General features: G+C 53.0%; 1 protein-coding gene across 2 annotated transcripts in view; it reads right to left on the minus strand.

Moving 5' to 3' along the window:
• Positions 1 to 1,615: 1,615 nt before the first annotated feature.
• prex2 (phosphatidylinositol-3,4,5-trisphosphate-dependent Rac exchange factor 2) overlaps positions 1,616 to 21,858 on the minus strand; it is an 825,781-nt gene continuing 805,538 nt past the window's right edge. For both annotated transcript variants that reach the window (XM_072467618.1, XM_072467617.1), the window contains one exon: positions 1,616 to 2,226. In XM_072467618.1, the coding sequence (XP_072323719.1) occupies positions 2,184 to 2,226 (43 nt within the window). In that variant the 3' untranslated portion in view covers positions 1,616 to 2,183. The remainder of the gene's footprint in view (positions 2,227 to 21,858) is intronic.

Below are 21,858 nucleotides of genomic sequence, written 5' to 3' on the forward strand. Positions count from 1 at the left end.
CTCTGCGGCAGCCTGCGCCGCCTCTCTGGCACGCTCCTCCTCCTCCTCCTCCTCCTCCTCCTCCTCATCCAGGGCAACATAGACATGAGCGGCTGCCACCACGGCGGCCAACATCGCTGGATGATCTGAAAACATGACGACCTGGTGGGGGGGAGGGGAACGACGACATGTCATCATTGCCCATATCCCCTCCTCCCCCCAGCCAGGTGGCATGGACCGCATGGGTCCAACTGTTGGAGGCTGGCACCTGGCCAGGTGGACCAACTCATTTGCCCTCCCATCACCCACCCCGGCACGGACCCCCCCCCGCCCCAACCTCCACCCCAGCACGGACCCCCCCCCAACCTCCACCCCGGCACGGACCCCCTCCCCAACCCCCAACCTCCACCCCAGCACGGACCCCCCCCCCCAACCTCCACCCCGGCACGGACCCCCTCCACAACCCCCAACCTCCACCCCGGCACGGACCCCCCCCCCCAACCTCCACCCCGGCACGGACCCCCTCCACAACCCCCAACCTCCACCCCGGCACGGACCCCCTCCACAACCTCCACCCCGGCACGGACCCCCTCCACAACCCCCAACCTCCACCCCAGCACGGACCCCCCCCCCCCAACCTCCACCCCGGCACGGACCCCCTCCACAACCCCCAACCTCCACCCCGGCACGGACCCCCTCCACAACCCCCAACCTCCACCCCGGCACGGACCCCCTCCACAACCTCCACCCCGGCACGGACCCCCTCCACAACCCCCAACCTCCACCCCGGCACGGACCCCCTCCACAACCTCCACCCCGGCACGGACCCCCTCCACAACCCCCAACCTCCACCCCAGCACGGACCCCCCCCCCCCAACCTCCACCCCGGCACGGACCCCCTCCACAACCCCCAACCTCCACCCCGGCACGGACCCCCTCCACAACCCCCAACCTCCACCCCGGCACGGACCCCCTCCACAACCCCCAACCTCCACCCCGGCACGGACCCCCTCCACAACCTCCACCCCGGCACGGACCCCCTCCACAACCCCCAACCTCCACCCCGGCACGGACCCCCTCCACAACCCCCAACCTCCACCCCGGCACGGACCCCCTCCACAACCCCCAACCTCCACCCCGGCACGGACCCCCTCCACAACCTCCACCCCGGCACGGACCCCCTCCCGGCACTCCCCCGGAGCCCAGCCTACTCTAACCACCCCCCCCCCCCCCGCCGCACACACACACAAGCCGAGACACACCTCTTCTCAGGCAATCAGTCTGCGGCCACGCCATTTCCTGCCCAGAGCCAACCCCCCAGGCCGTCACTCACCTCCTCGCTGGTCGGCGTGAGCCTGGAGCACCGGGTCACGCCGATGAAAAGGAGGTTTGATTGACGTCGACGTGAACGGTCATCACGTCGACGGGACTTCGGCCCATCCGGAAGGGAGAATATCGGCAGGCCGAAAATCGGCTGCCTTGCGCAGGCCCGTGACATTCTCCGCGGCAGCGGCGCCATTAACGCCCCGCCGACTTTTCTCCCTTCGGAGACTTCGGCGGGGGCGGGGGCGGGATTCACGGCGGCCAACGGCCATTCTCCGACCCGGCGGGGGGTCGGAGAATGACGCCCATGATCTGAACCTCTTGGTTATATTACAGTTTTGTCGCATCCTCTTAATATGAAACTGATTAGGGCAACATCTGATTGTAGTATGCATTTGTAAATGTGCCTATGCCTGACAAAAGAGAGCTACAACGCAGGATATCATCTTAAATAGTGAACAGTTCAAATTTACAAAATAGTATCAACAAATTATACTTTAATAATATAAGAGGTAAGGATTAAAGAATTGTAACTGTTCAAGCTGAGTATAGCTTCTCAAATTGATAGTTAATTAAAATATGATGTTTTATACATTTACACTAAGCAATTTTAATTAATTTTATAGTTTAGCCAAGAGGTTCACTAAACAGCAACCCTAATTTGAGCCCGTTCAGCATAACCAAGAAACAGCTATTCCAGTTGTATGAGTGGCCAAGGTTTATCTTGGTACAGTTCATAAAGGTGAGCACATAATTTTACCAGCACTTTCAACAACTTGTATGCAAACCCGGATCATTCTGTTATCTGCAACAGAAATGGCCAATGAATTATTATTGCAAAGTCTACACCTAGGTATCCCTGGGTTATGAGGCAGGAATCTTCATGCATCTCCATCAGGGGGTGGTTGACATAACTTGTACAATCTAGTAGGAACAAATGGCAGATGTTACATAACAAAAGGGCTAAATGTATCGATGATCAACAGGTCTATTGAGCATTCGCAACAGAACACTAAAATGAAGTAAACAATTACTAGACCACGAATAGGCCCACCAACAATAAATATTTCACAGTGTACTTTACTACATTTTAAAGCAAGCTTTATAAACTGTTTTGCTGGTCCTGAAACTACAAAACATCAGTGAACATTAATTTAGTGTGAATGTTACTGTGGGAAAAGCAACTTGCCTGGGCCATTAAAATAAATTAACTCATGGAAAATAAATAAACTTTCTATTATTTGGCACAACATATCATATTTTCTGTCAATATTCTCATTGAGTTCCTTGACCTTATTCACAGCACAGTAAATTAAAGAGAGATGATTAGAAACTGTGGCCGGGATTTTGCACCCCCGTTTGCAGCCGGTGGAAATGGCGGCAGGGGTGCAAAATCTCGCAAAAGACCAAAAACTGGATTTACACGGCAGCATTTCCCAGAGTGATTGTTCCGCCAATAACGTAACAGGGATCCCCCCCCTGCATTCATTCACACATAATTATGAGGACTCTCCGTAACAATCCTCCCTTCGTGCTGTAATGTCCACCCATGGTGGTGTGATGTCAGATCGCCGCATTGACGACTGTTTTGTAAAAACATGAAACCAGCAAGCTCACCTCCGAGGGGAATTTGGAGACGAGTGCGCAGTTTGCCACCGGCCACCACTTCTTCAGAGGGGAGAGAGGGCAGTTGAAAGTTGAGGAGTGAGGGAGAGACAGCTATGAGCCTCTAAGTTGACAGCGTGCTCCAGAATCTAGGGGCCGACGTCTTCGCAGCCAATCTCCTCGTTGACCATGAAGTAATGGCTGGGGAGCACTGTGCAGCCTTTAAATGGAGTGTCCCACTAATTGATGTGCACAGCGGATGGAGGGGCAGATATAACCAGAGGCCACCTGCCACCGGTAGGTGGCATGAAACCCATGCAAAAATATTTTTTATTCAAGGTGGCTAAAAATACTGTGCGAAAACCCATCAACACCGCCAGTGGGCTAACCACCACTTTCCCCACCTGAAACCACACGTTGACATATAGGTAGAATAAGGATAGAGGTTCTGCTGAGGGAATATGAGCAGCAATGGGCTAAATTAAAAAGCAGAACCAAAAAGGACCTTTGGATTACTACTTGAGTCTTGAGCTAATTGGCATAGGTTCAATCAGATTAAAGAGGTAAATGTGTTTCTCAAAGTTTGTAGTGGGGGAAATGGGTTTGAATTCATGGGTTCGAATTCATGGGACATTGGTACCAGCACTGGGGAAAGAGGGAGCTGTTCTGGTAGAATGGTCTTCACCTGAATCATGCTGGGACCAGAGTCCGGGCAAATCACATAACTAGGGCTGTAGATAGGGCTTTGAACTAAAATGCAGGGAGGGTTCAGTTGTATGGAAAATTAGAAAATGAAAGTTCAAGGAGAAGTTAGGACTGCAGGTTACTGATGAGGCTGATTGTTACCAGAAAATAAAAGGAAGGAACAGAACGAGGAATGTCATATTGCACCAAGAAATTATACAAGAGTAGGAAAATTTGATAATAGAACAAACCTAAAGGCTTTGTATCTGAATGCACGAGGCATTTGGAATAAAACTAATGATTTAACAACACAAATAGAGACAAAGGGTATGATTTGCTGGTGATTACTGAGACATGGTTACAAGGGAACCAGGTCTGGGAGTTGAATACCCAAGGGTACTCGGTATTTCAGAAGGATAGAGAGCAAGAAAAAGGAGATTATGTAGCTTTACTTGTAAAGGAAGGGATCAGTGCTGGAATGAGAAATGATATAGACACTGGAGATCAAGGCGTGGAATCAGTCTGGGTAGAAATAAGAAATAGCAAGAGAAAGAAGTCCCTGGTGGGAGTAATCTACAGGTCCCCAAACAGTAGTCCCAGAGTGGGGCACAGTATAAATCAGGGAATACTGGGGCTTGTAAGAAATGTACAGTAATAACCTTGGGTGATTTTAATAAGCATATAAACTGGATTAATCAAATTGGCAAGGGTAGCCTCGAGGGATAGTTCATTGAACTTATTAGAGATTGTTTCTTGGAGCAATAAGTTCTGGAACCAACCAGGAAGCAGGCTATTCTGGTTTTCGTATTGTGTAATGAGGAGGGATTAATGAATAACCTCACAATTAAGAATCATCCAGGGAAGAGTGATCATAGAATGATGGAATTTCAAATTCAGCTTGAGGGCAAGAAACTGGCGTTCCACACTAGCATTTTGGAGTTAAATAAAGATAATTACATCGGCATGAGGACAGATTTGGCCCGATTGGACAGGCAGGAAGTATTGGGTATTAGGAAAGGCTGAGCCAAAAGGGGATCATGGTGGATGATAGATGAGAATGGAAGCGTAGGCTCCCGATTCGATTTGTGAAATGGAATGGTCGGTGGGCTAAATGGGCCGATTAAGAGATCCCAGGCCTTTGCACACCTGAAGAGTTTGAAGGTGGCGGTGATCTTCCTACAGGTGACATACCTCCGAGTCTAAAATCAGGTTAAGCTGAGGAACGGATGGGTGGGACAAGTATTCCATGCAGGGTTTGGCTCGAAGTCGCGGAGGATAGCCATTTTCCTGAATAAGAGAAAGGGGTTTGTGGGAGCGAAGGAGGTACAGGACCCGGAGGGAGGTATATAATAGTGACTGGGGTGCTGGAAAGGATGCTGGTGGTGCTAGTCAACGTATATGCACCAAACTGGAATGAATGATGTGGGGTTTGTGAGGGGTTTACTGGGTGTGATCCTGAATCTATTCACATGCCAATTGATTATGAGTAGAGACTACAACAGTGTGATGGAGCCGAGGGTGGATAGGTCGTGCCTCAAGTCAATGGGAAAGTTGAAGATGGCAAAGGAGCTAGGAAGGTTTTTGGAACAAATGGGAATGGTTGACCCGTGGAGGTTTAGGAACCCGGGGAAGGGAAGAGTACTCCTTCTTTTCACATGTGCATAAGGCATACTCGAGAATTGATTTCTTCGCGGTGAGCTGGGCAGTGCTGTTAGAGGTGGTGGAGGCGAAGTATGCAGGAATCGTAATATCCGATCATGTGCCACATTGGATGGAGGGGCGGGTGCAGAGGGCGGAATGAAGATTTGACACGGGTATTTTGGCAGACAAGGTTTTTTGTGAGGCGGTTAGGTCGACGATCAAGGAGTATGTGGAGACTAACCAGAACGGGAGGTGTCAGCGGCCACATTTTGGGAGGTGCTGAAAGCAGAGCGGAGATTATCTCATTTAAAGCACATAGTGACAGGAGGCAGAGGGAAGAGTATGGATGGTTGTTGGAGGAGTTGGTTGAGGTGGACAAGAGATACTCGGGGGCCCCTACAAAGGAGCTGTTGGCAGAGATAAAGAGATTGTAGGGACTGTTTGATAGGCTGACAATGGGGAAGGCAGTAGGGCAGTTAAGAAAGGAGAGGGGGGTGCAATACGAATACAGGGAGAAGGTGAGCCATCTGCTGGCCCACTAGCTGAGGAGGCAGGCTGCATCCAGATACATTTTAAAAGTAAGAACGTAGAGGGGAGAGGTAGTATCGTGCTGGGGGGAGATAAATGGAGATACGATGAGAAGAAATATAGGTGGCGCAAGGTGGAATGGAAGGGAACATGGGAAGGTTCCTGGATGGCTTGGAGTTTCCGAGGTAGGAGGAGGAGAGGAGGCAAGCATTGAAGGAACCACTGGGCCTAAAGTAAGTGATTTATAGTGTTAGTGGAATGAAGTCGGGGCCTGATGGCTTTCTGGTGGAGTTTTACAAAGCATTTGTAACAGAATTGTGATTGTCAGGCCTTATGGCCGCCGAACATGCAAACCTCCTCATGCGCGATGCTTTCGTGACGGGGATTGCGTCGGACCGCATCCGAGCACGAAGGGGCCATGTTCGAACTGGCGGAGAAGGAAACCTTGGCGCTCTCCATGACGGTCGCATCCCGTAACATGCAATCATACCCCTCCCACCGCGCTGCCCACCCTTCTACTCCTTCCTACCCCTCCTGGACCCCGCCGACGACCTCCTGAGCCGGGGCCCTGCCATCCCAATACGCCTGCGCCGCACGCCGATCAGCGCACCACGGGGGTCCCCGCTGCTACTTCTGCGGTCAACAGAAGCACCCCCGCCAAAACTGCCCGGCCCGCACTGCCGTTTGGAAAGCCTGCAGTAAAAAGGGCCACTTCGCGGCTGTGTGCCAGGCCCGCACAGTCGCTGCGATCGTGCCCTCTATCGCCCCCTCCTCCACGCCAGACGCACAATATGAGCCGCCATCTTCTCCTTCCGGGTCCATGTGCGACCACTGGGCGCCGCTATCTTGTCCCCCTTTGGCCTGTGCGCCCCATGAGCGCCGCCATCTTGTCCCGACCCCGCAATGTGCGCACCATGGGCGCCGCCATCTTGTCCCCCACAGGGTCTCCGGACATCCTGACATCGGAACCGCATACGCTCGCCACCCGTAGCATCCGAAGGCTACCCGCAGCTCGCTTCGATGACGCTGGACCAATCTCGCCCGCACAACCTGGCCACCGCGTCGACGACGGTGAAAATCAATGGCCACGCGACCTCGTGCCTGCTGGACTACGGGAGCACCGAAAGCTTCGTTCACCCAGATATGGTAAGGCGCTGCTCCCTCGCTGTCCATCCTGCCAATCAAAGGATCTCCCTAGCCTCCAGATCCCACTTCGTCCCGATCCAAGGTTTTTGTAGTCACTCTCACAGTCCAGGGCGTAGAATTTAGTAACTTCCGCCTCTATGTCCTTCCTAATCTCTGCGCTGCACTCCTGTTGGGCCTGGACTTCCAGTGCAACCTCCAGAGCCTCACCCACAAATTCGGCGGGCCCTTACCCCCCCTTACCGCTTGCGGCCTCGCGACCCTCAAGTTCGATCCCCCCTCCCTTTTTGCCAATCTAACTGCGGATTGCAAGCCCGTTGCCACTAGAAGCAGACGGTACAGCACCCAGGACAAGACCTTCATCAGGTCCGAAGTCCAGCGGCTGCTTAAGGAGGGTATTATCGAGGTCAGCAACAGCCCCTGGAGAGCCCAAGTGGTAGTGGTTAAAACTGGGGAGAAACACAGAATGGTCGTGGACTACAGCCAGACCATCAATCGGTACACACAGCTCGACGCGTACCCCCTCCCACGCATATCTGATATGGGCAATCAGATTGCGCAGTACCGGGTCTTCTCAACAATTGACCTGAAATCCGCCTACCACCAGCTCCCCATCCGGAAGTCGGTCCGGCCATACACTGCCTTCGAGGCAGACGGTCGCCTCTACTACTTCCTTGGGGTCCCACTCGGCGTCACAAATGGGGTCTCGGTCTTCCAAAGAGAGATGGACCAAATGGTCGACCAGTACGGTTTGCGGGCCACCTTTCCGTACTTAGATAATGTCACCATCTGCGGCCATGACCAGCAGGACCACGATGTCAACCTCGATAAATTCCTCTGCACTGCCACTCTTCTCAACCTGACCTATAACAAAGAGAAGTGTGTGTTCAGCACGACCCGGTTAACCATTCTCAGCTATATAGTCCAAAACGGACTTCTCGGGCCCGACCCCGACCGCATGCGCCCCCTCATGGAACTTCCCCTACCCCTCAAATGCTGCCTGGGGTTCTTTTCCTCCTACGCCCAGTGGGTCCCAAACTATGCGGACAAGGCCCGCCCACTCATTCAGTCCACCCAATTCCCCCTCGTGGCCGAGGCACAACACGCTTTCGCCCGCATCAGAGCAGGCATCGTCAAGGCCGGAATGCGCGCAGTGGACAAGTCACTGCCTTTCCAAGTAGAAAGCGACGCTTCAGACGTCGCCCTTCCCGCCACTCTAAACCAGGCAGGCAGACCCGAGACATTCTTTTCCCGCACCCTTCAAGCCTCTGAAATTCGACATTCATTCGTCGAAAAGGAGGCCCAAGCTATCGTTGAAGCTGTGCGGCATTGGAGGCATTACCTGGCCGGTAAGAGATTCACTCTCCTTACGGACCAACGGTCGGTAGCCTTCATGTTCAATAACACACAGCGGGGCAAGATTCAAAATGATAAAATCTTGCTCTGGAGAATTGAGCTCTCCACCTATAATTACGAGATTTTGTATCGCCCCGGTAAACTCAACGAACCCCCAGACGCTCTCTCCCGAGGTACATGTGCCAGCGCACAAGTGGACCAACTCCGGGCCCTACACGACAGCCTTTGTCCCCCGGGGGTCACTCGTTTGTACCATCTGGTCAAAGCTCGCAATCTGCCCTACTCCGTCGAGGAAGTAAGGACAGTCACCAGGGACTGCCAGATCTGTGGGAGTGCAAGCCACACTTCTACCGGCCAGACCGTGCGCGTCTGGTGAAGGCTTCCCGCCCCTTTGAACGCCTGAGCCTGGACTTCAAAGGGCCCCTCCCCTCCACCGAACGTAACACGTACATTCTCAGTGTGATCGATGAATACTCCCGGTTTCCTTTTGCCATCCCATGCCGGGCCCGATATGACGTCTGCCACCGTCATCAAGGCCCTCAGAACCATCTTCGCTCTGTTTGGTTTCCCCGCCTACATCCACAGTGACAGGGGATCCTCATTCATGAGCGATGAGCTGCTCAGCAGGGGTATAGCCTCCAGCAAGATGACCAGCTACAACCCCTGGGGAAATGGGCAAGTAGAACGGGCGAATGGGGCAGTCTGGAGGGCCGTCCAGCTGGCCCTACGGTCCAGGAACCTCCCAGTCTCTCGCTGGCAGGAGGTCCTCCCTGACGCTCTACACTCCATCCGGTCACTATTGTGCACCGCCACTAATAACACACCCCATGAACATGTTTTTACCTTCCCCAGGAAGTCTACATCCGGGATGTCGCTCCCGACTTGGCTCGCAGCTCCAGGACCGGTCCTTCTCCGTAGGCACGTCCGACTCCACAAGGCGGACCCCTTGGTGGACAGGGTTCACCTGCTCCACGCCAACCCTCAATATGCCAACGTTGAGTTCCCCGACGGCCGCCAAGATACTGTCTCACTCAGGGACCTGGCACCGTCAGGTTCCACCCCAACACCCCACCCCCCAACCATGCGCCGCCCCCTCCCACCGCGCCGCCAATATTGACCCCACCAAACCACCCACCCTCCCCTTTTCTGCACAAGAGGACAAAGAGGACTTCGGCATGCTCCCGGACTTCCCTGATGACTGGCCGGCATCAGCACCGCCACCACCGCCATCGGTGCCACCTCCACCACCGCCAGCACCGACTTCGCCACCACCGTTACGCCGCTCCCAACGAACCACCAAAGCACCGGACCGGCTGAACTTTTGACGGACTCCGGACCGTCAACATGGACTTTTCTTTTCCTACCACTGTACATAATTGCACTAATTATATATAGTTTCACGTCACCCCCGCGTACTCATTTTTAACAGGGGGTGAATGTGGTGAACCACTGTATTAGGGGATGTAAGGGAGGACCTGCACTACAGGTTCGCCGGCGGCTCCTGCCGGCTGGCTCCGTCCACGGAGAACTGTATAAATATGCATGACCTCCAGTGCCCTGCCTTTTCGCCAGCTGCAGCAGGAGGCCACGCATCTGACTGTAATAAAGCCACAGTTGTACCCAGCTTTAGTCTTTGTGCAATTGATCGTGCATCAGTCATTGTCTATGCGGAGTCTGCACCTTTTCCCTGTGGCTGCGTGGGTTTTCTCCGGGTGCTCGAGTTTCCCCCCATGGTGCAACATTGTGCAGGTAGGTGAATTGGCTATGCTAAATTGTCCTTAGTGTCCCAAAATGTTGGGTTAGGTGGGGTTCGGGGATAGGGTGGAGGTGTGGGTTTAGGTAGGATGTTCTTTCGGAGGGCCGGTGCAGACACGATGGGCTGAACGGCCTCCGTCTACACTGTAAATTCTACGATTCTACAATTCTATGAATACCGAGAAATAGGAGGGATCCGTTCGAGTGTGGGTCATATAGACCCATTTTGTTGTTTTATACTGACTTGAAGGTGCTGGCCAAGATGCTAGCAGGAAGGATGGAGGGATATGTGCCAGGGGCGATGGCAGAAGACCAAATGGGTTTCATAAAAGGCAGACAACTCTCCAGTAATATCAGGAGGCTTTTGAATGTGATAATTAAAAAAAAAAAAAAAATTTAGAGTACCCAATTAATTTTTTCCAATTAAGGGGCAATTTAGCGTGGCCAATCCACCTAGCCTGCCCATCATTTGGGTTGTGGGGGCAAAACCCATGCAAACACGGGGAGAATGTGCAAACTCCACACGGACAGTGACCCAGAGCCGGGATCGTACCTGGGACCTCGGCGCCGTGAGGCAATAGGGCTAACCCACTGCGCCACCGTGCTGCTCATTGAATGCGATAATGCCACCGTCGGGGTGAGAGTGGGGGAGGTGCCAGAGGTTGTTGACTCCATGAATGCGGAGAAGGTGTTTAGGGTAGGTTTGGATTTGGACCGAAGTTCGTGGCTTGGGTGCGCTTGTTATATAAAACAGAGTGATCCAAGACAAAGTGAATTAACTCATGGAGTTTTGGGCTGTACAGAGGTAAGAGACAGGGATGTCCACTGTCGCCGTTGCTATTTACATTAGCGATTGAACCCTTGCCGATGGCCCTTAGGCAGTGCGCAATGTGGCGGGGTTTGGGAGGGGGAGTAGGGGACAACTGATATTGCTATACGCGGATGACCTGTTGTTGTTTGTATCGGATCCACTGGAGAGTATGGGTAGGATCATGGGAATATTGGAAAGGTTTGGGGCCTTCTCGGGGTATAGGTTGAACGTGGGGAAGAGCAAGATATTTCCGGTAAACGCGCTGGGGCCGAAGGCCAAGTTAAAGATGCTACCATTTAAATTTGCTAGGGGAGGGTTTTGGTACCTTGTGATTCGGGTGACAAGAGAATGAGCCACGACGCACAAGTGGAATTTGACAACGCTGGTGGAAGAGATTAAAAGGGACCTTAAGAGATGAGAAACACTGCATCTGGCGTTAGCAGGGAGAGTGCAGGTCGTAAAAATGAATGTGTTACAAAGGTTCTTGTTTGTCTTCCAGGCCCTCCCGATCTTTCTCCCAAAGGCTTTCTTTCGGAAATTAGAGGCAATAATCTCGAAGTTTGTATGGGCGGGGAAGGCGCCGAAGGTAAAGAGGGCACTGCTACAGAGGCAGAGACAGAAAGGGGGGTTGGCACTCCCGAACCAGCTACACTACGACAGGGCAGTAAACATGGAGAAGGTGACGTGGAGGTTGGGGGGGGGGGGGAGGGGGGGGTAGCAGAATGGGTTAGGATGGAAGAGAAGTTCTGCAGGGGATCTAGCCTGAGAGCCGTGGCCCCTCTATCATTTGCCCTGGGGAAATACACAGAGAGCCCAGTGGTGCAATTGACGATCACAGTAAGGAACCAACTGAGGAGATATTTTAAATTGGAGGGGATTTCGGTGTTGACACCATCATGTTGGAACCACAGGCTTAAGCCGTGGGAGATGGATGGGATGTATAAGAAGTGGAGGTGGGTGGGGCTGAAGGTGAGGGACCTGTACCTGGAAGGGCAATTTGCGGGTTTGGATGAGCTATGGGAAAGGTTCGAGCTGCCAAGAGGGAGTGGGTTTAGATATGGGAGGTATGGAAAATAAGAAAAGAGTGGAGGGCTTTTCCCGAGTTGCCATGGTATACTCTGCTGGAGCATTTGCTGCTTCCAGACAAGCCTGGAAAGGGCTGGATTGTAGATATATACGGGTTGCTTGGGGAGCAAGTGACGAAGATTAAGTGTCAGTGAGAGGAGGAGCTGGGAGGAGGGGGAATAGACTGGGGTCGGTGGTGCGAGGCTATGCGTAGGGTGAATGCTACTACTTCTTGAACGCGGATGAGCCTGATCCAGTTTAATATTGCGCACAATGTGAACAAGACTCGAGCACGAATGAGCAAGTTCTTACGTGGGGTGATTGACGTGTGCGAAAAGTGTGGACGAGGACCGGCGAGCCATGTGCACATGCTCTGGGGGTGCGAGAAGCTGGTAAGGTACTGGGAAGCGGTATTTGGGACACTAGCCAAAATTAAATGGTGGCGATCTTTGGGGCCTCAGAGGTGCCGGAGCTGGTGGAGAGAAAAGCGGCCGACGTTGGGGCTTTCGTTTCTCTAATTGCCTGGCGGAGGATTTTGTTAATTTGGAGGGCAGTCACGCCATCGAGAGTGACAGCCCGGCTGGGGGACTTGCATGATTTTCTATGTTTGGAAAAGATCACATTTGAGTTGAGAGGTCAGAGGAGGGATTGGAGGTATGGTGGGGATTGTTCATGACAATGTTTGAAGAATTATTCATTGTGGGGGAGGGTACGGGGTAAAACAGGGTAAACTGTACAAACTGTAGGATGTTGAATGTGTTGGTTGTATTTGTTACTGTTCTTGTTTATACATGTTTGCAATAAAATACATTAAAAAAAAAGCTACATATACTGACAACAGATCTGGCTGTCCGAACCTAGAGTGCATTCTGCAGGCTCCCATAAGTAACAGTCATGGCTCAGCACCATACCTGCCATGTCTGTTCAACCGTATGTATTTAATTAGTTGTTAATTTAGTTAGCTAAAGTAAGAATAAATTATAATCTCTGACCTTTCAGACAAAAAAGATTAGCTACGGGAGGCTGAAAAATAGGTAGGTGAAGCAGCACAACCCCTCTGCACCAAATTCCAACTAACAGTAAATTCCCAACTTAGTGCTTAATTCATGAAGTTGCTTGAGTCACTCTGTCTTGAGTCACTCTGTCTTGGGTCACTCTGTCTTGGGTCACTCTGTGCTTGGGTCACTCTGTGCTTGGGTCACTCTGCGCTTGGATCACTCTGTGCTTGGGTCACTCTGTGCTTGGGTCACTCTGCGCTTGGATCACTCTGTCTTGGGTCACTCTGTCTTGAGTCACTCTGTCTTGAGTCACTCTGCCTTGAGTCACTCTGTCTTGAGTCACTCTGTCTTGGGTCACTCTGTGCTTGGGTCACTCTGCTGTGCTTGAGTCACTCTGTCTTGGGTCACTCTGTCTTGGGTCACTCTGCTGTGACAGTCACTCTGTCTTGGGTCACTCTGTCTTGGGTCACTCTGCTGTGCTTGGGTCACTCTGTCTTGGGTCACTCTGTCTTGGGTCACTCTGCTGTGACAGTCACTCTGTCTTGGGTCACTCTGTCTTGGGTCACTCTGCTGTGCTTGGGTCAGTCTGTCTTGGGTCAGTCTGTCTTGGGTCAGTCTGTCTTGGGTCAGTCAGTCTTGGATCACTCTGTCTTGGGTCACTCTGCTGTGCTTGAGTTACTCGTCTTGCGTTACTCTGTGCTTGCGTCACTCTATAGACAATGGAACATTACAGCGCAGTGCAGGCCCTTCGGCCCTCAATGTTGCGCCGACCTGTGAAACCAATCTAAAGCCCATCTACACTATTCCATTATCATCCATATGTTTATCCAATGACCATTTAAATGCCCTTAATGTTGGCAAGTCGACTACTGTTGCAGGCAGGGCATTCCACGCCCCTACTACTCTGAGTAAAGGACCTACCCCTGACATCTGTCTTATATCTATCTCCCCTCAATTTAAAGCTATGCTCCCTCGTGCTAGACATCACCATCCGAGGAAAAAGGCTCTCACTGTCCACCCTGTCTAATGCTCTGATCATCTTGTATGCCTCAATTAAGTCACCTCTTAACCTTCTTCTTTCCAACGAAAACTGCCTCAAGTCCCTCAGCCTTTCCTCATAAGATCTTCCCTCCATACCAGGCAACATCCTGGTAAATCTCCTCTGCACCCTTTGCAATGCTTCCACATCCTTCCTATAATGCGGTGACCAGAATTGCACGCAATACTCCAAATGCGGCCGCACCAGGGTTTTGTACAGCTGCAACATTACCTCATGGCTCCGAAACTCAATCCCTCTCCCAATAAAAGCTAACACACCGTACGTCTTCTTAACAACCCTCACAACCTGGGTGGCAACTTTCAGGGATCTATGTACATGGACACCGAGATCTCTCTGCTCATCCACACTGCCAAGAATCTTACCATTAGCCCAGTACTCTGCCTTCCTGTTATTCCTTCCAAAATGAATCATCTCACACTTTCCTGCATTAAACTCCATTTGCCACCTCTCAGCCCAGCGCTGCTGCTTATCTATGTCCCTCTGTAACCTGCAACATCCCTCCGCACTGTCCACAACTCCACCGACTTTATTGTCATCCGCAAATTTATTCACCCATCCTTCTACGCCCTCCTCCAGGTCATTTATAAAAATAACATACAGCAATGGCCCCAAAACAGATTCTTGTGGTACACCACTAGTAACTGGACTCCAGGCTGAACATTTCCCATCAACCACCACCCTCTGTCTTCTTACAGCTAGCCACTTTCTGATCCAAACCACTAAATCACCATGAATCCCATGCCTCTGTATTTTCTGCAGTAGCCTACCGTGGGGAACTCTGTCTTGGGTCATTCTGCTGTGCTTGGGTCACTCTGTCTTGGGTCACTCTGTCTTGGGTCACTCTGTCTTGGGTCACTCTGTCTTGGATCACTCTGCTGTTCTGAGTTACTCTGTCTTGGGTCACTCTTTCTTGGGTCACTCTTTCTTGGGTCACTCTGTCTTGGGTCACTCTTCTGTGCTTGGGTCACTCTATCATGGGTCTCTCTGTCATGGGTCACTCTGTCTTGGGTCACTCTGTCTTGGGTCACTCTGTCATGGGTCACTCTGTCATGGGTCACTCTGTCATGGGTCACTCTGTCTTGGGTCACTCTGTCATGGGTCACTCTGTCTTGGGTCACTCTGTCATGGGTCACTCTGTCTTGGGTCACTCTGTCTTGGGTCACTCTGTCTTGGGTCACTCTGTCTTGGGTCACTCTGCTGTGCTTGAGTTACTCTGTCTTGGGTCACTCTGTCTTGGGTCACTCTGCTGTGCTTGGGTCACTCTGTCATGGGTCACTCTGCTGTGCTTGGGTCACTCTGTCTTGGGTCACTCTGCTGTGCTTGAGTTACTCTGTCTTGGGTCACTCTGTCTTGGGTCACTCTGCTGTGCTTGAGTTACTCTGTCTTGGGTCACTCTGCTGTGCTTGGGTCACTCTGTCTTGGGTCACTCTGTCTTGGGTCACTCTGCTGTGCTTGAGTTACTCTGTCTTGGGTCACTCTGTCATGGGTCATTCTGTCTTGGGTCACTCTGTCTTGGGTCACTCTGTGCTTGGGTCACTCTTCTGTCCTTGGGTCACTCTATCATGGGTCACTCTGTCATGGGTCACTCTGTCTTGGGTCACTCTGTCTTGGGACACTCTGCTGTGCTTGGGTCACTCTGTCTTGGGTCACTCTGTCTTGGGTCACTCTGCTGTTCTTGAAATGAAAGGAAATGAAAATCGCTTATTGTCACAAGTAGTCTTCAAATGAAGTTACTGTGAAAAGCCCCTAGTCGCCACATTCCGGCGCCTGTTCGGGGAGGCTGTTACGGGAACTCTGTTACTCTGTCTTGAGTCACTCTGCTATGCTTGGGTCACTCTGCTGTGCTTGGGTCACTCTGTCTTGGGTCACTCTGTCTTGGGTCACTCTGCTGTGCTTGGGTCACTCTGTCTTGGGTCACTCTGTGCTTGGGTCACTCTTCTGTCCTTGGGTCACTCTATCATGGGTCACTCTGTCATGGGTCACTCTGTCTTGGGTCACTCTGTCTTGGGACACTCTGCTGTGCTTGGGTCACTCTGTCTTGGGTCACTCTGTCTTGGGTCACTCTGCTGTTCTTGAAATGAAAGGAAATGAAAATCGCTTATTGTCACAAGTAGTCTTCAAATGAAGTTACTGTGAAAAGCCCCTAGTCGCCACATTCCGGCGCCTGTTCGGGGAGGCTGTTACGGGAACTCTGTTACTCTGTCTTGAGTCACTCTGCTATGCTTGGGTCACTCTGCTGTGCTTGGGTCACTCTGTCTTGGGTCACTCTGTCTTGGGTCACTCTGCTGTGCTTGGGTCACTCTGTCTTGGGTCACTCTGTCTTGGGTCACCCTGTCATGGGTCACTCTGTCTTGCATTCGGGACATTTTTAAAATTTGTTGATGAAATTACTGCAGCGTTACTGGAAATACTACATTCATTGCTCATCTCCTTTTTAAAATAAATTCAGAGTACCCAATTCATTTTTTTTTCCAATTAAGGGGCAATTTAGCGTGGCCAATCCACATCTTTGGGTTGTGGAGGCGAGACCCAGGCAAACATAGGGAGACTTTGCAAACTCCTCATGGACAGTGACCCGGGCCGGGATTGAACCCAGGTCCTCGACGCTGTGATGCAGCCGTGCTAACCACTGCGCCATCGTGCCGCCCTATTTATTGCTCATCTCTAATTCTCTTTGGTATGATTTAGGTGCAGTGACAATGATGTCAGGGAGAATGTTCAAGAATATTTAACCCATCAACAGTGAAGGAGCTGCAATAAATTCCAAGTCAGGATGGTGTGTGCCTTGGAGGAGAACTTGCTGACGGTGGCCCCTATTCTTCCAGGTGGTAGAGATGTCAGGTTTCAAAGAAGCCTAGGTGAGTTATTGCAGTGCACCTTGCAGATGGTACACACTGTTGACACTGAACTAATGGATCAAGAAGTGACGAGAACGACAGTTGCGTCCCATTCTCCCAAAAAGAACATGCGCCCGGGTGCGCGGGCTTGGCCGACTGGGCCTCTGCAAGGCGGGAGAGGGTGTAGGAAGAGGAGCGACCCGGACTCTGAGGCGGAGCGAGGTCGGAGACCTGGGTGCCCGGGAGCGGGGCGAGTGCCAGAAGCACGAGGGGAGAGCCCCCCCAGGGAGAAGGAGAGGAGGCCGCAAGGGACCGGAGCGGTAAGCTGCGGCCCGGGGGAAGCAAAGGTGCGCAGGAGGAGCTGGGGCTGGAGACCAGGAAGCGACCGGAGAGAGTCGCGCCCCCAGCCCCCCCCCCGCCCCCCGAACGGAGACAGCGCATTAGAGCGCTGGCCTGCGAGCCGGCCCGGCCGACCGAGCCACCACCCCCCCTGAGCGCACCGGTCGCTGCGCCCGAAACCCAGGGCGGAGGAAGACCCGAGGGCAGTTATAGCCAAACTGCACCGGTACAAAGACAGGGAAACAATCCTGCGCTGGGCCAGGCAAAACAGAACCTGCAAATGGGAAGGACACCTCATTAGAGTGTATGAGGACATTGGGGCAGACCTCGCCAGGAGACGGGCCGAATTCAACAGAGCAAAAGCAGCCCTTCACAGGAACAATGTGCGCTTTGGTATGCTGTACCCAGCAAAACTCTGGGTCACGTATCAAGAAAGAGAGTATTTCTTCACATCCCCCGCCGACGCAAACAAATTTATCGAAGAACACGGGCTGGAAAACGAACAGCGAGGGTAGAAACAAGGGGCCCCTGGTAAGGGGCAACAACACGCCGACGGGGAGGGGGGAGACAATGCCATGCTCCCCCGCCCTCATCCCCAACATGGCAAGCGCACCCTGAACAAAAAGCAAACCGCTACCCAACGAACCGCCATAGGTGGGAAACCAGGCCCCAGCACAAGGGCACGAGAGTAGCGGAGAAGTGTGAGCAAACAGGGGGAGTGCAGGGTAGAGCAGGGGAAGAGCGGGCAGAAAGATGCAGAGGCTGGGCAGGGGAGAAGCGAGACAGTAACTCCCTAGAGGGGGGTCGCTGCACTAGCAAGAAAGCTAGCACCAGGGACATGCAAAAAAGCAGGGCCGCAGCGCGCCCCCAACAGAGGGGACGGCACCAGGCAGAGGGGAGGGACCACTCAACAGAGGCGGGAGAGCAAACGAGGATAGGAGCAGGGGAAAGAGGGACAAGGGAGGGATATACGGGAGAGGGGAGAAAGGGAGAGGAAAGGGAGACACTGGGGGAGGGGGCACAGGGGGGGCGGAACACAGGGACGGAGGGACAAACAAGGCTAGAAAAGGAACAGCAATAGGGCGACAGAGTGCCGCAACCAAGGGCTCGGAACAAGGAATCGCTGCAAGCACCCACCCAGTACGGCCTCTGGGCGAAGGGAAACCCCAGAGTGAAGGGGGCTACCAGTATGGCGGACGCACAGCGGGCGACCATGGCGGGGTTCCCCTGGACGGAGGGAAGCCCCAGAGCGCAGGGGCCCGACCGCATGGAGAGAGCAGTGGCAGCGGCCATCCTGGACGGCCCCCTAATAAGGGGGAACCCCGGAGGGCAGGGGCGCGTCTACCAGGTGAATATGGTTAATCCCACAGGAGCGAGGGTACAGAAGCCTCCCATCAGGATAGTCACCTGGAATGTAAGGGGACTCAACGGCCCAGTGAAAAGATCCAGAGTCCTCACCCACCTAAGAAACATGAAGGCAGACATAATCTTCCTTCAAGAGACGCACCTGAGAGAGCAGGACCGACTGCGGGTAAGAAAGGGCTGGGCGGGACAGACCTACCATTCCTGTTACGGGACGAGGGCCAGGGAGGTGGCAATACTGATCAGTAAATGGACGATGTTTAGGGTGACAAAGACGGTTACGGACCCAGGGGGATGGTACGTCATGGTTAGCGGGACTCTGGACGGGGCACCGGTAGTACTAGTTAACGTGTTCGCGCCCAACTGGGACGACCCGAGCTTCATCAAGAAGAAACCCCTGACATAGCGACGCACCGACTAATCAATGGGGGGGCTTCAACTGTGTACAGGATCCAACGACTGACAGATCAAACCCCAAAACGGGGAAAACCTCAAACATGGCAAGGGAACTCGGTCACTTTATGGAACAGATGGGAGCGGTTCACCCACCCAGGGGAGAAGGAATTTTCCTTCTCCCCGGTACACAACGTATACACCAGAATTGACTTCTTTGTGGTGGGGAAAACGTGCTTCCGGGGATAGACAAAGTGGAATACTCCGCAATTGTGATATCAGACCACGCTCCACACTACATGGACGTGAGGCTGGAAACGGGCAGGGCCCAACGCCCCACATGGAGGTTGGATGTTGCCCTACTAGCTGACAAGGCTTTCAACGAAAAGATATCGCTGACCATAGCAGAATACACGGAGAACAATCAGAACGGGGGAGGTCTCACCCTTCACGTTCTGGGAAGCGCTAAAGGCCGTACTAAGAGGGGAAATCATCCCTTTCAAAGCGCGAAGAGATATGGAGGAAAGGGCGGCTAGGCAGCAGCTGGTCGACTCCATACTGGAGGTTGACCGTAAATACTCCGAGGCTCCGACCGTAGAGCTCCTGGCGGAGAGGAAAGAGTTACAAAGGAACTTTGATCTGCTCTCCACCAGGAAAGCAGTGTTTCAACTCCGCCAAGCTCGTGGGACCCTATACGAACGCGGAGACAAAGCCAGCCGCCTGCTGGCACACCAGCTGAGAAAGCAGGCAGCCACCAGAGAAATTGCACAAATCAGGGATTCTAGAGGCGCATTACAAACAGAGCCAGAAAAGATCAACAAAGCATTCAGGGCCTTTTACCAAGGGCTGTACACCTCAGAGCCCTTAATGGGGGAGTCCGGGATGAAACGGTTCCATGATGGACTGGACATACCAGTCGTGGGGAAGGGCAGAAAACGGGGCCTGGAAGCAACACTAGCACTGGGAGAGATCATGGACAGCATAAGCTCCATGCAGGCGGGGTAGGCACTGGGACCGGACGGATTCCCGGCGGACTTCTACAAAACATTTGTGACAGCACTGGCCCCGCACCTGCGGGAGATGTTCACAGACTCGCTGGCCAAGGGCACACTGCCACCCACGCTAGCACAGGCCTCAATCTCGCTGATACCTAAGAAAGATAAAGACCCAACGGAATGTGGGTCATACAGATCCATCTCACTGCTGAACGCAGGTGCCAAAATACTGGCCAAAATCCTAGCCAAAAGGCTAGAAGACTGCGTACCAGAGGTGGTCGCAGAGGACCAGATGGGCTTTGTCAAAGGTAGACAGCTTACCTCCAACATCAGGCACCTGCTGAACGTGATAATGACCCCCTCCGGGGAGAGAACACCAGAGGTGATCGTCTCCCTAGACGCAGAAAAGGCCTTCGACAGAGTCCGATCTACATCCCCAAGGGGGGGGGGGGGAAGAATGCTAGGATCCCAAAGAAGGTCTTACAAAAAAAAAAATCAAAGGGAGGGCTAGCCCTCCCAAACCTACAATTCTATCACTGGGCGGCGACGGCCGAGCGAATAAGGGGATGGATCAAGGAGCCAAAAGCCGAGTGGGTGCGCGTGGAAGAGGCCTCCTGCAAGGGGACCTCCCTTCGGGCCCTCGCCACGGTGGCACTCCCATCCCCACCCAAAAAACACTCCAGCAGCCCGGTGGTGATAGCCACCCTCCAGTCCTGGAACCAACTACGGCAGCAATTAGGCCTGACCAAAATGTCGGACAAAGCTCCCATCTGCAACAACCATAGGTTCACACCAGCGCTGACTGACTCCACCTTCAAAAGGTGGGGACAGAACGAGAGGACACTGACAGTCAGGGACCTAGACACCGACGGCAGGGTCGCGACACTGGACAAACTGACGGAGAAATTTCAGCTAGCCAGGGGGAACGAGCTACGGTACCTGCAACTCAGAAACTTCCTATGAAAGGAGACAAGGACCAACCACCACGACAACATTACTGGAAGAGTTACTGGACGCCAGCATATTAGAGAGAGGAAACTGTAGCGACATGTATGATCGACTGGTAGAAAGGGCCAACACCGTACTGGATGCAACAAGAATGAAATGGGAGGAGGACCTGGGGATCGAGATAGGGTGGGGACACTGGAGCGAAGCACTGCATAGAGTCAACTCCACCTCCACGTGCGCAAGGCTCAGCCTGACGCAACTAAAAGTGGTACATAGAGCCCACTTAACAAGAACTCGTATGAGCAGGTTCTTCCGGAGGTGGAGGATAGATGTGAACGGTGCCAAGGAGGCCTGGCCAACCATGCCCACATGTTCTGGTCTTGCCCCAGACTTGTGGAGTACTGGACTGCCTTCTTCGAGGCAATGTCCAACGTGGACAATGTGTCCAGGGTGGAGTCATGCCCGAAAGTGGCGGTCTTCGGGGTTTCAGACCAGCCAGATGCATTTCTGGGGAGCAGGGCAGATGCCCTTGCCTTTGCCTCCCTGATCGCCCGCCCTAGAATCCTGTTCGGCTGGCGGTCAGCAGCACCACCCAAAGCTGCAGACTGGCTGTCCGACCTCTCGGAATCTCTCCAAATGGAGAAAATTAAATTCGCCATCCGAGGGTCAGACGACGGCTTCCACAGAATCTAAGAGGAAGGAAAGGCGAACCGCAGCGGAGGGGGGGGGGGGTGGGGGGGAGAATGTTAACCAACTTGACATCCACAGGAACAGAGAAGAAGGAGAATACAGGCGGAGGACGGGAGGGCCGGCGGAAGCGGCAGTGAGCACGAGAAGACAACGGCGGTGAAATCCGGCAGGGAGAAGCAAGGGGCAACACCGGCACCAGACCCATTCGAGGATTGCCCTCTGAAAGTGCCTCGCCGGCACAAACGGATGCCTACTTATATATATCATATCCTGTGTACATAACGGCAAAATATACTCTGTTCATAAATCCAATAAATAAACATTTATAAAAGACACGGAACTAGTA

Source organism: Scyliorhinus torazame, chromosome 11 (genome assembly GCF_047496885.1).
Source record: "Scyliorhinus torazame isolate Kashiwa2021f chromosome 11, sScyTor2.1, whole genome shotgun sequence".
Taxonomy (NCBI): Eukaryota; Metazoa; Chordata; class Chondrichthyes; order Carcharhiniformes; family Scyliorhinidae; genus Scyliorhinus; species Scyliorhinus torazame.